Source organism: Labeo rohita, chromosome 10 (assembly GCF_022985175.1).
Source record: "Labeo rohita strain BAU-BD-2019 chromosome 10, IGBB_LRoh.1.0, whole genome shotgun sequence".
Lineage (NCBI taxonomy): Eukaryota > Metazoa > Chordata > Actinopteri > Cypriniformes > Cyprinidae > Labeo > Labeo rohita.
In genome coordinates, this window is record NC_066878.1 from 24,782,544 (window position 1) to 24,800,253 (window position 17,710).

General features: G+C 35.4%; 1 protein-coding gene across 1 annotated transcript; it reads right to left on the reverse strand.

Moving 5' to 3' along the window:
- Positions 1-1,773: 1,773 nt before the first annotated feature.
- Positions 1,774-17,710, reverse strand: dact3a (dishevelled-binding antagonist of beta-catenin 3a). Its single transcript, XM_051120400.1, has 4 exons — positions 17,339-17,710; positions 7,830-7,947; positions 5,611-5,715; positions 1,774-3,750 (listed from the first exon to the last, which is right to left on the reverse strand). Exons 1-4 carry the CDS (start codon positions 17,543-17,545, stop codon positions 2,549-2,551), a joined length of 1,632 nt encoding a protein of 543 aa, XP_050976357.1. The 5' UTR covers positions 17,546-17,710; the 3' UTR covers positions 1,774-2,548.

Here is a 17,710-nt window from a genome sequence, read left to right on the forward strand (position 1 = left end):
TATTGCTATAAATAAACCCGTGATACTTAAGACTGGTTTTGTGCTCCAGGGTTGCATATGGATTTTTTTTTCTTTTATAAACAAATTGGCATTTAAAGGGTTAAAATTCTAAAAACAAATGTTTTTTGGTAGTTACGAATATATCATTTTATATTAACATTTTTTGACATTTTTCTCCTGTAAGGACATCTTTTTTTAAATTGTCACACAAGGGTTAACACAGTTTAAGAGCACATCACTATGAAGAGCTTCATTTGTGTCCCACAGAAAAATAAACTCAAACATCTTGCTTCCTTTCTTCACAAACGGTTCCTGCACTCAAATATCTCCTGTCACTGACTTTCACTTTAATTTGCCTGTTATGAGTCTCCATCTCCTCACACACACACACACACGTCTGGTTTATTATCTTTGTGGGGACTCTCCATAGGTGCAATGGTTTGTATACTGTCCACACTGTATTTTCTGTCCCCTTACCCTAACTCTACCCCTAAACCTAACCCTTACAGAAAACTTTCTGCATTTTTACTTTCTCAAAAAAATCTCATTCTGTATGATTTATAAGCTTTTGTACCCATGGGGACCTCAAGCCGGTCCCCACAATGTCAAAAATTTCAGGTTTTATTATCCTTGTGGAGACATTTGGTCCCCACAATGTAGCAAAAACAAGTCCACACACACACACACACACACACACACACACACACACACACACACACACACACACACATACATGAAGTGTGATCTTGCAGACATGACCGCAGGTCTTTATTTACAGTTTACATTCATAAATACAGGGAACATTTACAGGCATTTACATGTGACGTGTCCAGCGTGTTTCATCTCTGTTTTTTGAGTGTTGCGTGTTAAGACAGCGTGTGAAGTCAGTACGAGTGAATCTGCAGAGCTGAGTTTCTCTCAGTCGGTGTGAGTCTATCAACATCTGATTCTCCACAAACAAACACTAAAGCCACAATTAGTCCAGAAGCACCACTGAAAACAACACTGATACACATCAGACGTGTAGATCAGTCACGGTGTTCATCAGAAATATAGATTTCAGAGAGTGAATTTGAAGTGAAACTGAATTGGCCGACTGGAATGACAGGAAGAGGAATTTACTGAACTGCAATTCAAAGAAATTCAACAGCAAAGAGAACAGACCAGATTTTGAGAAATACAGATCTTGTGAGCTGCTTCATGCTGGTTAGCTCCAATTTAGAACATTTTGGGGTAAATTAGGCCATCCTGGATAAAAAAAAAAAAAAAAAAAAAAAAAAAAAAAAAGCGGGTGGTTGAGGGTGGTGTTTTTTTTTTCTTAGATTTCAAACGCTAAACCACAGAGCTTTTATTTTAGAGGAAAACCACTGGGAAACTTCTCTTTTGAAATGTTTGTCTTTTGTTGATTTATAAACCAAAATAAATGATGACATATGAGAATATGTTGGAAATCAAATACAAAAAAACTTCAAATTTCTTTGAATTTTGTTCAACTTTTTGTTCTCCTTAAAGGAGAAGTTCACTTCCAGAACAAAAATGTACAGATAATGTACTCACCCCCTTCTCATCCAAGATCTTCACGTCTTTCTTTCTTCGGTCATAAAGAAATTATGTTTCTTGAGGAAAACATTTCAGTAATGTTGTGCATATAGTGGACTTCTATGGTGTTTGCGAATTTGAACTTCCAAAATGCAGTTTAAATGCAGCTTCAAAGGGCTCTAAAGCCGAGAAATAAGGGTCTTATCTAGCAAAACAATCAGTTATTTTCCAAAAAAAAAAAAAAAAAAAAAAAAAAAAAAAAAAAATCTCTTTATGAATCAGCCGTTCGAACGAATCAAATGAATGAATGATTCAGTAATTAAATCAGTGACTTGCCGCCACCTACTGGCAGATTAGTTTCATTTTTAAAGTATCTTTTCAGTCATTTAAATCGTTTAATATTTCTGTACTCCAAATGTTATTTTAAAAACATTAATCTTAACATGAATTTATGAATGTAATTGCACTCATGCCCCTCTGAGCCTCATTAAACATATGAAAATACACCTACAAGACACTTTCATGTTCTTCGGTGCTCCTCTGTAGTACAAATTAATTTTGTTAATATGGATTTCATCTGACTGTTAACTTATTCTTATTCTGGTGTTTTAATTAGAAATTTAATTAGAAGCTTAAAAAATATAATTTTTTAAATATTTGACATAAAAGACAACATACTTTTAATAAAGTTAGGAAAATGCCAGTACAAATGTAAAAACTAAATTCCCCTGTAAATCACTTTAAGGAGTCAAATATCACCTCGTAATAAGAATGCTAATTTTTGATCAGATCTTTTGATTATCGATTAGAAGGTGCTCCTAAAATTTTGACTGTGCCCCTACATTTTTTAAGTTACGAGCATAAGTGCTCCAAAAAAGAAATGTAAGCATAGAGCCCTGTTATCTGTGAATGTTTGTTTTGAAAGTGAACTTCTCCTTTAATTTCGAATCCATTTTTCTATTCTGCATCCTGTTTGCCACTTCATTTCAAACTGCTGTCGGTTACAAATTCACACGGTGGTCATGACTTTGAGCGAGCCGCTCCTGAACCGCAGGATCTTCTTTTTGAGCGCGTGAGACGCCTTGATCTTCACGAAAGCTTTGGGCTGCAGCGTGTGTCCGGGCGGGTGTGACGGAGAGGGCGGAGCCAGCTGTGGGCGGAGCTGCTGAGGCCAGACCAATCCGCCGCTCTCGTCGGAGTCGCTGGACAGCGAGCTGGAGCCGGGCGTCTCGGCCTCGCTCAGACTGGACTCCGACTCTCCCGCGACGGGGTGCGCGTAGCCGTCCGGCGGGTATTCGGCGCGGAGGTGAGGCTGATGATGGTGGTGATGAAGGTGCGGCGCGGGGGGTTGGGCGTAGACGCGAGGTTTACGCGAGCGTCTGCTCGGCTGTTCGGGAGGCGTCTCGGCTTCGTCCTGACTCAGTTCTAGCGTGGAGCGCCAGCGGCGGTGAGCGGAGCCGCGACGCGTTTTGGGTTGAGCGCTGCGCACCGCGTCCCGCTCCACCGTGTTGTATTTGCGCTCTCGTTGACCCAGCAGGCTGTTCTCGGATTGGGCGCGACAAGCTTTCCGTCCGGGCTTCTTCGGCGTGGTTTTGTCCTCTGTGAAGCGGCACTTCTTCGCCGCGGCTTTCGGCTGTGCCGACGTTTGTTTTGGAGCGGCGTGCGTCCGGTGCGCGGTGGATGGAGCGCGGCACGGCTGCGCCGGGATGTACTGTGCGTTCACCAGCTCGTCAGACGAGGGCGAGCGATTGTGTTGGTAAAAGTGCTGCGGCGATTCAGCTTCGCTGCTGCTGGGATCCAAAGCGCCGCATGGGAAGTCCAGCGATGCGGAACGGATCCCGGCCAGCGCCGGTCTGGGATAGCGAACGGAGCACGGCTCGTCCCACACGTGCCTCTCCTCTTTGCGGCACAGGCTGCTCTGTCTGACCACCGCTCGGGCCTCGGGTCCCAGGCTGGTGCGGGGTTTCGTGGGTCGAGCGGGAGGCGAGCGGCGTTGGATCAGGCCGAGGATGTACGTTTCCGCACGTTGGACTTGTCTGTAGTCGTCTGCGCTGGGCTCTTCCTCCTCTGCGTCCTCACTGGGATGCCAGATCCACGGCTCGTCTTCAGCGACGCCCTCTGCGATGCCCTCTAGTGGCGGATAGGGTGCGGAGAGAGAGCGGGGAACCGCGCGAACCACACCGTTCAGCTCGCGGCCGACAAATACGTCACCTGTGGACAGAGACACTGACGATTAGCATTGTTATAACAATAAAAACAACATGCAGTATCACAGATACGGTCAAACTCAAGGGCTCAACAAAAAAAAGATGGTCTAAGAGTTCTGGTACTGTATTGCAAAACAAGTTTATTTATATAAAGAATGGTAATTCAAAAGCCTTTACATCAAAATAATCAAATCAAAATCAATATGTTCAAAATTAAAAGGGTACACACTACCAGTCAAAAAACATTTAGTATTATTATTATTATTATTTTTTTTTTTTTTTTCAGGTTTCTTTGATGATTAGAAAGTTCAGAAGAACAGCATTCATCTGAAATAAAAAAAAGATTATCTTTTGTAACTTTATAAATGCCTTATCATCACTTTTGATCAATTTAAAGCATCCTTGCTAAATAAAAGTATTAATTTCTATTAAAAAAATATATATACACTGACTTTTATTTATAATGCATTTTATTTTAGGTAAATGCTGATCTTTGCATTCTATTCATCAAAGAATCAAAAAACGTTTTTTCAACATTGCTAATAATCAGAAATGTTTGTTGAGCAGCAAATCAGCATATTAGAATGATTTCTGAAGGATCATGTGACACTGAAAACTGGAGTAATGATGCTGAAAATTCAGATTTGAAATCACAGGAATAAATTACATTTAAAAATATATTCAAATAGAAAATAGTTCTTTTAAATAGTAAAATTATTTCAAAATTGTACTGTTTTTGCTATACTTTGAATCAAATAAATGCAGGCTTGGTGAGCAGAAGAGACTTCTTTAAAAAAAAAAATATATATATATATCGGTAAAGGTACATTACGAAATAAAATCCAATAATGGCTAACATTTATTAAAATTAAATAAAGATACACATTAAGAGGAAAATATAAGTTATACATAAAAAGGCATGTTTTGTCTCTTTTCTGACTTTGTTGTCTTTATACGTTCCTTTTTATTTTGCACTGGAAGCTTCATTACCAAAAATGAAGCAAGAAAACGTTGTAATTAAACTCTTTCTGATTTCTGTATAATAAAATGTAAAATAATATTACACATAATCATATTGATATTCATATAAAATGTAAAAAATATTTTTAAAATTAGAAAATTATGTAACATTAAAAAAAAAAAAAAAAAATTATAATAATAAATAAATCATTAAAAATTTGCTAACATTTTATTTAAACAAAAAAAAAAAAAAAAAAAAGATATTTATATAATTTGCAATGTCTAAATTAGGCCAGTAAAAATCATGAACCAGCTTGGTAAACATCATGTCTATCCTGCTCCTCCTGTTAGACCAGAACTGACCAGCATAAACCAGCATACAAATATAGTTTTAAATCAGCTGGGTATACTGGATTAAAGCCATTATTTATTTACAGGCAGATGATTCAGAAGTGTGAGGATTATAGAGAGCAGTGATGCATGTTCACATACGTGTCTAAATGTCCGACACAACACGGCCTTTATACATGTGAGACGGCGCTCGAGTCTGTTAAGTGTGTGTGTGCTGTAACAGAGAGAGTCTTTCTTTCAACAGGAGTGTATTTTCACACTAAAGCTTTAAGGTCTCATGACTCTGTGTGTGTGTGTGTGTGTGTGTGTGTGATGTCTGACAGGAAGTCTCTGCTTTAACCATTTCACTGCCAAACACAACAAACTTTCTATACATCTTAAAGGACAGCTAAAAAGTGCAATTCAGTACTTTTCTCTCATCGTCGTCCTCAAGAGGGTTAAGAGTTACAGATTTCTGGGAGTGAAGCCACATGGAGTGAACTGGATCTCTGTAAGCGTGCGCGTGTGTGTGTGTGTGTGACGGCTGTAGGGAGGATACGGGTGGTCCGCTTACCAACAGACTTGGGTCTCTCAGTGAGCCGGACGGGAAGGATCTCAGCGTGACCAGAGAAGTCAGACGAGCCGAGAGGAGACGGACCCTCGGCCTGCTCTGAGAAACCTGACAGAAAACACATGAAATGCATTAAATATCAAGGCAAATACATATCCTGTGTGTTCATAAATAATAGAAAAATGCTTTATATTTCTTAGCCAACATGTAGACATTCAGTTTTAGAGCTGAACTCAAAAAGTCCAGATGATTCAGTCTCTTTCTGACTGACATTATAACAGCAGCAGATGATTATTTACAGTAAATGAAAACAGCATCAGCTTTCAGTCTGTCAGCACCATCCAACATCAAATATCTGCACAGCTTTCTGCTTTTCCATTGCTTTTCTGTGTAAACATGCGTTTGACCGCTGTCACGTCTTGCATCTTTTGCAGCGTCTCGCTCATGAAACCAAAAAAAAGTGGTGTTTTTTGATTAGATAGTAAATGATTTCATTCTGTGAGCAGGAAGAGAGTCTGTCGAGATATTAAAAACATGAAACACATCCCCAATGGAGGAAATCACTGAATCAACCATTGGTTACACAGTTTAATTTCATTAGACACAAATACAGACTCAGCATTATTGGTTCTGGAAGTGTTTTTCCCCATTTAATTTTACCTTAGGGATATTAAAAAAAAAAAAACTTTGTTTAAGAGTTGAAAGCCATGAACAAGAAACAACCAGCTAGAGGAGAATCACAACATCACAAACTCTGGTTTGAAGCAATATTCAATCAGACAAATACACAGAAACATCTAGGAATGTTTTCCTAACGTTCCCATTAAGCTATGAAAAATGTTTTATTGTTTTTTTTCCTTGGATTTGTTCAGTGATCTGGTTTTTAATAATGTTTTCAAAATTTTAGCAGAAAAGCAATACTTATACATCATTCAAAGAATGTTTTTTCCTGAAACGTTTCATTGGATGTTCATGTAACATTTTTAAATTGCTACTTGTTTCAGAACACGCAAAAGTAACATTCTCATGTTTGCAAAATGATACAGTGGAACTTTCCCTTAACATTCTCATAACCAAGAAAGAAGAAAACACTAAAACATTTAAAAACTGGATGTTTTGAACAAGCTTTCATAACTTAATGGTAACGTTAGGAAAATTATGTGAATGTTAGGGGAACGTTCCATTGTATCATTTTGCAAACATGAGAATGTTACTTTTGCATGTTCTGAAACAAGTAGCAAAGTAGCAGTTTAAAAATGTTACGTTAAAAATGAAACATTTCAGGAAAAAACAGGCAACTGGGCAACAAACCCAGCTTTTAAATTCAACAAACCAAATTTTTTTGTCTAGTTAACTCAAATATCTTAGTTGTCACTTAGTACAACTTAACATTTCAAGTTGACTAAACTTATTTGAGTTGACTGAACTTAAAATGAAGGCAGCAGAGTAACAAATTATTTTAAGTTGACTCAACAAATTGTGTTTTACAGCGCAGTCAGACAGAAAGCTTCGGTTTAAACGACAGTCAAATTAGTCGTAGCACACATCCCTGGAAACAATACATTTTACGTTTACAGCAAAATATGCATGTTATGCATACAAATAAGTAGTTTAAGTTGAATGTGTATGAACCAAGAAATTGTAGTTGAAATATTGCTGCAAAGGGTTGCAAAAGGGCAGAAAATATTTGGTACATTTCTGGAAACTTTTAGAACAACTAATACATGTTTGTCAGGGCTAAGGCCGATACTGATTATTACAAATCAAGTAGACCAATAACCGATATTTTTAACCGATATATATATATATTAAATGTCTGGTGTAAAAATGATAATTTCAAAATTAAGTATAACAAGGGCTCTAACAAAAGCTTTCTTTAAATGCTTTTAAATTATTTTATTGGCAAATTGGATTTTAAAATGACCGATAACCATAAAAATGCTGAATATCGGAGCCGATAATTGGTCGACCTCTATTGGAATTTTTTTGGAAAGTGTGCAGAAATTTTTCACCCCTTTGCAACCCTAATGCCGCATCAAAGGGCTTCAACAGAAGCAAATAAATTGATTACCGACCCCATAGCAAGACTGTCTTTATAAATTAGCATTAAAAATCAATTCCACTATGGAGAAAATGAACGGGATTTTTACTTCGAGAACCAGCTGTTGCACTCTGTTGGACTGTAGAAATTTAGAAATATGGGTGAAATTTGCAGGCTGTACCTGAGCCAATTCGGCCGTCTCCAGCATCAGTAGGGGGCTCCACTGAGCCGGCGTCTGCGTCCACCTTCAGCTCTCCCACCTGATGCTGCAGGATGTTCATCAGACTCCACGAGCCGTCCTGCAAACACCAACACGCTTACAGACACGTGCACCACATCAGGATGTTTAACATTGCTCCATCAGCTGACCCAAACATCAAGTTCTAGAAATACTCCACACTCATGCGTCCTAATTACTCCATTATCTCAAGGCATTCTAGGTCGTCTGTGTCTGGCGTTAATGTGAGTGTGTGGAGGAGAGCTGTGAAATGATCTCTGCGTAGGTTTATTAAAATCAGATGAGCTGAGAATACAGAACAGGCTTCTGGGAACAAGAGGAACGTAATGTCCTGTGTGTAATTCACTGTGACCATCTACATCTCAACAATGAGCTCAGCTTTTCTGTTCAGACCAAAATGAGCTACACGCGTGACGCTCGTCTGCAGCTCACTATATTTACTTTATCTCCAGAGTCATTTCACCATTTCATTTGACAAAACTATCATCACTACTCTTGACTACAACCCACTGAAATAAGAATTCAGTTTAACAAGAAGAAATTCTGACAGAAATATAGTCAAACCAAAATTTATTCAGACACCTTCAACATTTCTCACATTATCACAGTTTATTCGCTGTAGTTCAGAAAATTGTAATAAAATGACAAGAACTCAAGAGTTAAACAAATTCATCTTGATAATGTCAGATAACTAGAAATGTATGTAATGCATGACAATCATCCAAAAATTCAGACAACTGTTAGTATGACAATATTTACAAAACTATCAATATTTTGTTGAGCAATTACCAAGCAATGTCTTCATTTTGTTCAGTCTGCGTTGTAAAGAGGTTGCATTAGCAATTAAAGAAAAACACTTAAGCAAAAGGTCAAAGTGTCTGAATAATTTTTGGTCCCAAATGTTTAGCATTTTTACTGGTAGTCCAAAGATTTTGGGGTATAATATGTCACAGTTGACTTTATTTTACTGTCCTCACTTACATAAATGAACTATAGTGTCCTGCACCCACTCGTAAAAAAATATCAAAAATTATACCTTATACCCTATAAATAATATTTGGTTTGACTGTATATTATTATTGTACAGTAGGATGTACTTCTCAAAAAATAATAATAATAATAATAATAATAATAATAATAATAATAATAATAATAATACAATTGATTAATAATTCATTTTAAAGGAATATCATTGAATTTTGAAAGGAACTTTAAAATGTATTTGATTACATTTTAACAGATTAATTAAACTGTTAAAGTTCTGTGCATTTATTTGATTACCACCATTTTCCACCAAAATTCCAAAACACAACACAGAATTTCTGAAAAAAATAAAACATTTCATAGGGATATATTATATGTTGATATTGTAATGAATTATTAAAGTCTTAAAAAATAAATTTATTATACATCCTCTTTGATTATTAAAATTTATTGAAGAAAACTAAAATGGAAACACAATATTTTGGGGAAAAATAAAATAGAATTTGGAGGAATTTCAAGAAACTACTAGATTTCACAAATAATTACAAATAAACTGCAAGTGACACACTGAATTAACCACAACCCCATGACATTTTGAAGTAGAAAAAGACTGAAATATTAGTATGAACATAATTTATAATAGTGTTTTTCTTTGTTTTATTTACTCTAACTTAAAAATACCAACTTTTTTAGTGTATAAATCCCAGTATCTGAACACACACATATGCAAACACACTCACAGCGTAACAGAATAACTCTTGACAAAACCACAATAATCGTACAACCACAACCAGGTAACTGTGACCAAACCAATCCATGTCTTAAACATGTTATCTAGTGTTTGTTCAACTATGAGAAAAACAACAGCAGATCGAATCAGTACAGAAGTGAGGTTTGTGGGCCGACAGCTGATGCGTGTGTGTGTGTGTTTTCATTCTTCTATCTGTTGGACAGACGTCACTCCCACTGCACTCCAGCTGACCAAAGAATCTCATCCATCTAAACGCCGTCTGTCACTCAGAGCTGGTCCCATCATGTCAAACGCTTCAACAAACCATTATACAACTGCATGAGGCTTCACTGGAACACACACACACTTTCACCCAAATGTACTTACTGAGGAGTGTGTACGAATGCTGTGTGTGTTTGGGGGAGGTGTGTGTGTGTGTGTGTTTACAGGTCAGATGTCAGCAGTGTGCGTGCTTGCTAATGGCTCCTGGTTCCCTAAATAAGATCATGCACTAAGGCTGTTAGCTTAACCTGATGAAGTGCACACTCATCGCCATGGAAACGAGATTCAATCAATCTGACAAAAGCATTTCACGATCAATTATTCATAATGACCGCTTTACACAAGGACGCAATCACGTTGAATGCCAAACACACACACACAGAATTTCAGGAAACTAGAGTATGACTTAAACTTTACAGATTTATGATATAAACAACTCCAACCCAAAGGCCTGAAAACTCTTCAGTTTCTACTAAACTGAAATCTTCTGTTTAAGACGACAATCATCTCACATGTGTCCCCTCTAGGGTTTCAGACAACGTCTCAAATTGTCCTGACATTTGCTAACTTTACATGTTCATGTCTTTCTTTCTTCAGTTGTAAAGTAACTGTTTATTGAGGAAAACATTTCATGAATGTTCTCCATATAGTGGACTTCTATGGTGCCTGCGAGTTTTAACGTCCAAAATGTAGTTTAAATGCAGCTTCAAAGGCTCTAAATGATCCCAGCTGAGGAAAAAGGGTCTAGCGAAACGATTGGTTATAAAAAAAAATAAATACATTTAAAAAAAAATTACAATTTAAATGCTTTTTAACCTCAAATGTTCATCTTGTCTAGCTCTGCGATGCACATGCATAGTCTGTGTAATCCGGGTCAGTACAGTTAGGGTATGCCAAAAAAATTCCCATCTCATTTTCTTTAAGACTAACTAAAATTAAAAAAAATTGAAGGGAAAACAATACAGCAATATGTTCTCTAGGTATAGTTCGAGTTTTACTTTCACTTTCAAATTAGCAGCATTTCAACGTCTAGCATTTGTTTGTTTTTAGATTGTTTCAGTTTTTAACCTCTTCTCCTTGCTTTCCTTCCGTAAAAGCGCTGTGCACATTTTACTTTCATTTTCAAATTAGCGGCAATTCGGCATCAAGCAGTTGTTTGTTTTTAGTTTGTTTGGGTTTTCCCTCTTTTCTTCACTTTCCTTCAGTTTTAAGTAGCTTGTAAAACCATTGTGCGCAGTTTACTTTCACTAATGTATCAAACTTTTATTTAAAAAAAAAGAATAAAACAAATAAAAATACACCATGTTTTATGCCTAATATAAAATAATAACTTACAAAAAGTTTAAATAGGTATACAAAACTGAAAATCAGTAAACACTGTAACCAAATAAATAAGAAACGTAGAACATTTATTAGCAAAACCAATAAGAAGGCTTGGAAGCATGGCATACATTTTGATGTAATGTATATTTAAAAATAAATAAAATGCACAGTTTAAATAAATGAAAATCAGCAAACACTGTGAAACCAAATAAATATGAAACTTTCACTATCACCTTAGATATAAGTCAGAAGTCATCAGGCTTTTCAAAATCCAAAATATTTTTAAAACAGGTGCTTTTGCAATTAGTTTTGAAACTCTTCCGCCATGGTCTTGTCTTTCTCACCTCTCTCTTCTCGTCAGTCGCTCCACTCACACTCTTCAGGTGATAAATGAAATCTGATCTGTGATGCGACTGTCGTTCGGTGCACTGTATTGAGCAGCCGCGTACAGTTTTAATTGTATTGTCTGTTCTCTAACTGAACTAAATGATTTTTATTAATATAAAGAAATGAAAACGACAAGTTCTTCTTCGGGTCACTGACAGATGAAGCAGCACATACTGCCATCTACCGCGTATTGTTTAATGAATATTGAGCGACCTAAACCATGTAGCACAGAAATTACGCTTTTAATTCACTTTAAAATGAAAAACATGAGGAAACAATCCCTCATGAAAATTAATGCCATGATTATATGAATTTAAGACTTGCTGCTCTGATTTAAGACCTTTTCAAGGCCTTAATTCACGGGAAAGCAATTTAAGACTTTTTAAGACCCGAGTAAACCCTGATATAAATTGTAATTTTTTTTTAGAAATTAATCGTTTAGCTCGTTTAGAGCCTTTGAAGCTGCATTTAAACTACATTTTGGAAGTTCAAACTCGGGGCGCCGTATCAGTCCATTATATGGAGAAAAATCTTGAAATGTTTTCCTCAAGAAACAATTTCTTTGCGACTGAAGAAAGAAAGACATGAACATCTTGGATGACAAGGGGGCGAGTACATTATCTGTGAATCTTTGTTCTGGAAGTGGACGACGACTTTAACTAATGTTACCAAATGAAACCTTACTATTTTATCTATACTCCACACTCTGAATGACAACTAGTGACTCATGAGTCTGTGTTTATTTTTCATGACATTATAAGAGAAAAGTCAGTGTCACGGCTATCCAGACTCAGAAAGTGAGTGAACTAAAGTAAGCGAACAGCCGTTTTTACTTAGCATTCAGGGAGTTTCTCTGGAGCGAATGAATCAGTGCGCTGGAATGATTCTGACAATGGAGCAGCTCCATCAGTGATTCCCTGAGCAGTGCACTTTCTGCGGATGGAGACACACCCCATGAATCACATCTGGACAAGACTGATGTTCTTCCGCTGTTCAGATGTTCTGGAGTGTGTCTACTGGCATCGACGGCTCCATGAAGAAACTTTAACATCCATGAAGTATAAAAAAAATAAGGCTTTCAAAAGGGTGTTTTCACAGCGATGCCGTAGAAGAACTGTTTTTGGTTCTTCAAAGAACCTTTCAGTGATCTTTTGTTAAACATTAATTTTTTGAGATATCAATCTAAAATTTGGCACAAAACTTGTTCAGATGACTGGCTTTGATGTACTTGAAGATTTGGAGGAAAACATGTTTTGTAAAATGTATATTTTAAAAAAAATATATTGTTATATTTTACATTTTTATAAATTTAAACTTCTATAACTTTTTAGAAAATTACTTCTATAACTTTTTCTGCTTCTACAATAATCTGTGATGTTTCACCTTTAAAAAAGATACGAATCTTAAGTTTGTGCTCCAAAGTATTCAAGATTCATAACAATTTTAGCTGGAAAAGTCATTTTTATGTCTATTAAAAGAACCACTTTTAATTTTTAACTTTTAAGTTTTGTTAAGAACACGTTTTACCCTATGAAGACCTGTACTGGAAAGAATCACTTTTTCTTAGTATGAAGAACATTTAAAAAAAATTCTAAAGAACCTTTTGTGAAATGGAAAGGTTTCATGGATTAAATGTTCTTGGAACCACCCACTCCTTTACTTTTAACAGCGTTTTTAAAAAGTATGTTTGTTTTTTATTAAATAAGGAAAAAAAGATTTTTAAAATGTTTCTCACATTAAGAAAAACATTTTTGTTGTTATTTTTTTTTTTTAAACCTGCTACTTTGTGATTTATTTATTTATTTTTTTAAATCAACATTTTTATTTTATTATTATTATTTTAATTATTTTTATTATTGCTACTTACTATGTGAACACACAAAAACATTATGGATGTGATTCCAAAAGGTGAAACTGTCCTGAAAAAAAGTCACATGTACTGTTAGTGATGTAAACGAGAAGCGAATTTCATCCAGTGGAGACATTTGGTACTGCACCCAAACAAAATCTGTTTACAACAGTTATTTTCAGGTCTATGCTCAAAAAGTGCTTAACACAAAAAGATCAAACTAAAATATAGTACATTCTTTTCTTTGAAATAAAAAAGTTTGGTTATTTTTGACTGCCGCGCACCAGAGCATTAAGAACTAATCAGCAGATATGGTTCTTCAATGGCATCACTATGAAAACACTCTTTGAAAGCCTTTATTTTTAAGAGTGCACATTGTGCAGGTGGAAAGACTCTTAAATGTTCTGGATTCACAATAGGAGAAGCAGCTCAGCGGAGCTCCACTGCAATTTAACCTTTTCTTCTCATCAATTATTCACCGCTTTGAACGCTGCAATTAGTATTTCACTGGAACAGCAGGAGGAGAAAGACGAGGACGTTAATTACAGCGGCGCTGGCCAATCAGAGCGGCCGCTGAGAGACCACCAGCACTACAGCAACACACACACACACACTTGTGTTTACACAAGGCAAACAGCCGTCACACACACGGATGAAACGAGGGCAGTGTGTGAAGTGTTTCCGGCTGTTGTCTTGTGTCAGACTGCTGTCAGCACTGAAGCCAGGAATAAACACATGTGTGTGTGTCCAGACCCTTGTTTAGAACAGATGAGGTTTCTTCAGATCCAGACCCTCATCAGACACCATCAGGTCATTCAGGTCTCAAACTGAAGCACAACACATCCATCCCTCAGCAAAACACAGGAGCACAACGACAGCGCAAGGCCAATATGATGCACAATAATCCAGCACGTTTAGGTCATTTCAGTTCACTTCACTGGTCCAGAACTGCTGTAAACTGGTTTAGAGGGTCTTTCTGGTGTCCATACTGAATTCAGAGACCTGACGCTTTGGTTTATTATTAATGTCCTGTTTGTTTTGATAGAAGAAACACACAAACTCTTTTCTGACAGCCAAGTCCTGTAAGAGATTCAATAAAACACTTTCTTCGCTGTAATAAATCTCTGAAACCAAACTTTTTAACTTCCCTACCATGTTAGTCTTCTGTGGGCCAATAAATCACTGATGACAAATGAACATGTTTCTCTGAGGAATATTAAAGTTTTCTTACATTCTTCTCATGATATACTACAAACTTTAACAAATGTTACACAGAGGAATATAAAGTTACACTGTAAAAAGTTGTAAATAAAACAGATTATTGGAGTATGTTTTACAATAAAATACAATTTCTACTTTAAATTTTCACATTTAAAAAAAAGATTTTTCAGTGTTGTAAAAGATTATGGATTATGTTTTACTAAAAATGCTATTTCAGTCTTTAAACTTCAAAAAAATTGTTTAATAGCAATTTCTAAATGTGAAAATTACTTCTAGACCATTTTTCAGTATATTCTTATATTCTGCACACAATATACTGCAATTAAAAAAAAAAACTGAACATGTTTGTCTGAGGAATATTAAAGTTATACTGTACATTTTTTTTATTATTATTTTTTGAAGTTGTAAATTAAACAGATCACTGCAGTGTTTTACAAAAAAATGTTTTTCAACAAAATTAAATGTTTAATTCTGTGTTTCTTGTATGTTTTTTTGAGAAATTTTCCTGCAATTTCTTAGTGAAAATTATTTCTACACCAATATTTTCAGTGTATTGTTACATTCTGCACAAAATAGACTACAAATGATAACAAATTAACATGTTTCTCAGAGTAATATTCAATTCAAATTCAATTCAAATTTATTTGTATAGCGTCATTCACGATACATATCATTGCAAAGCAATTTTACAGCAAATTAAATATAAAAAGCTAATAAATATAAAATTTACAGTGTAAAAAAAAAAAGATTTTTCAAAGTCATAAGGATTATTGAATTATGTTTTACTAATAATGATATTTAAGTCTTTCTGTCTTTCTACTTCAAAATTTCACGTTCAATTCAACGTGTCACTTGAGTTTTTGTTATTAACTGTCACATTTAGCAATTTCTCAGTGAAACACATTTTTTCAGTGTATTCTTATATTCTGCAAAGATTATTGTATTATGTTTTACTAAAAATACTATTTTTAGTCTTTCTAATTGCAAATTTTCATGTTGAATTCAATGTGTCACTTGAGTGTTTGTTATTAACTAAAATGTAGCAATTTCTAAATGTGAAAATTCTTTCTACACCATTTTTTCAGTGTCTTCTTATATTCTGCACACAATATACTGCAAATTTTAAAATTCAAACACGTTTCTCTGAGGAATATTAAAGTTACACTGTATAAAAAATATTTTTTGAAGCTGTAAAAGATTATTGGAGCATGTGTTACAATAAAATAGTTTCTACTTAAAAAAAAAAAAAAAAAAGAAAAAAAAAGAAATCACATTTAATTCCATGTGGTGTTTTATTTTGGTTTTTTTGTCATTTATTGAGGAATTTTCAGTGTATTCTTATATTCTGACTACAAACTTTAACAAACTGACAATTCTCTGAGAAATATGAAAGTTTACAGTGAAAAGATTATTATTGGATTTTTTTTTTTTTTTTTTTTTTTTTTTACTAATAATGCTATTTCAGTCTTTCTACTTAATGTCTTGTTTCATTCAATGTTTTGCTTGAGTTTTTGTTATTAACTGTGAAATTGTGTGATTTCTGAGTGAAAATTATTTCTACACCATTTTGTCAGTGTATTCTTATATTCTGCACACAATATACTGCAAATTTTAAAATTCAAACACGTTTCTGAGGAATATTAAAGTTACACTGTATAAAACATTTTTTGAAGTTGTAAACAAAGATTATTGGAGCATGTTTTACAATAAAATACAGTTTCTACTTCAAGATTTCCTGTTTAATTCCATGCGTTTTTTGCATTTTTGTCAGTTATTGAGGAATTTTCAGTGTAATCTTATATTCTGACTACAAACTTTAACAAACTGACATTTCTCTCAGGTGTATGAAAGTTTTCAGTGAAAAAAAAAGATTATTGGATTTTTTTTTTTTTTTACTAATAATGCTATTTCAGTCTTTCTGCTTAAAAATGTCTTGTTTCATTCAATGTTTTGCTTGAGTTTTTGTTATTAACTGTAAAATTGTGTGATTTCTGAGTGAAAATTATTTCTACACCATTTTTTCAGTGTATTCTTATATTCTGCACACAATATACTGCAAATTTTTAAATTCAAACACGTTTCTCTGAGGAATATTAAAGTTACACTGTATAAAACATTTTTTGAAGTTGTAAACAAAAATTACTGGAGCATGTTTTACAATAAAATACAATTTACTTCAAGATTTCCTGTTTAATTCCATGTATTTATTGTGGAATTTTTAGTGTTTTCTTATATTCTGACTACAAACATTAACAAATTGACATTTCTCTGAGGAGTATAAGAGTTTACAGTGAAAAAAAGAGATTATTATTAATTCTATAATGCTACTTCAGTCTTTCTACTTAATTTCTTGTTTAATTCAATGTTTTACTTGATTTTTTTGTTATTAACTGTGAAATTTAGCAATTCTAGTGTTTAGCATTCTTATATTCTGCACACAATATGTTGCCAGTTTCTCTGAGGACCGTTCTGCTTAGAAATATGAAGTAAATCAACACGAAAACATACTATTATTTCACTACTGTCATCAGGAGAATAACACAGAACAACTGAAAATCAAACTGTGCGGGTGTGTTATGTTTTTTATGTGAAGATTTAACAAATACAACATCTCCCTAAGGCATCTGAGTAATCAAACTCCTTACACAGCCAACAAAGAAGTTAAAGAAGTCTTACCGGCGGGCACCGCGGGTTCGTGTCGTCGCTCGGCCGCTCGGCTCTCTCCGGCTCGGGTTCGGGCGCGTGTAGCGCGAGCGCGCTGGCGATCAGAGCCTCATGCCGCCGCTTGAGCAGCTCGAGCTCGCAGATTCCCGCCAGACTGAGCTCGAGCCGCTGCTTCTGTCTGCTGCGCTCCGCCGCCGCCAGCGAGAACAAACGGTACATTATTAACGACTCGTGCACCGCAAACACATCCACAGAGGGGAAACCGCACACCTCACGTTAAACTACACCCACAGCCGTTTTTAATGAAGTAACCGTGGAATCCATGATCAAATCCTGTCGGTTTGAGAGAGTTAACGGCTCCGCTCGTCGCAAACTGCGGCTGGA

Excerpts from the sequence above, each read along its gene's own strand:
- dact3a (XM_051120400.1), bottom strand. The coding sequence starts at position 17,545 with ATGTACCGTTTGTTCTCGCTGGCGGCGGCGGAGCGCAGCAGACAGAAG. Across the intron at positions 5,716-7,829 it reads AGACGGCCGAATTGGCTCAG|GTTTCTCAGAGCAGGCCGAG; the intron begins GTACAGCCTGCA and ends GTTTTCTGTCAG. Across the intron at positions 3,751-5,610 it reads TGAGAGACCCAAGTCTGTTG|GTGACGTATTTGTCGGCCGC; the intron begins GTAAGCGGACCA and ends CTCTGTCCACAG.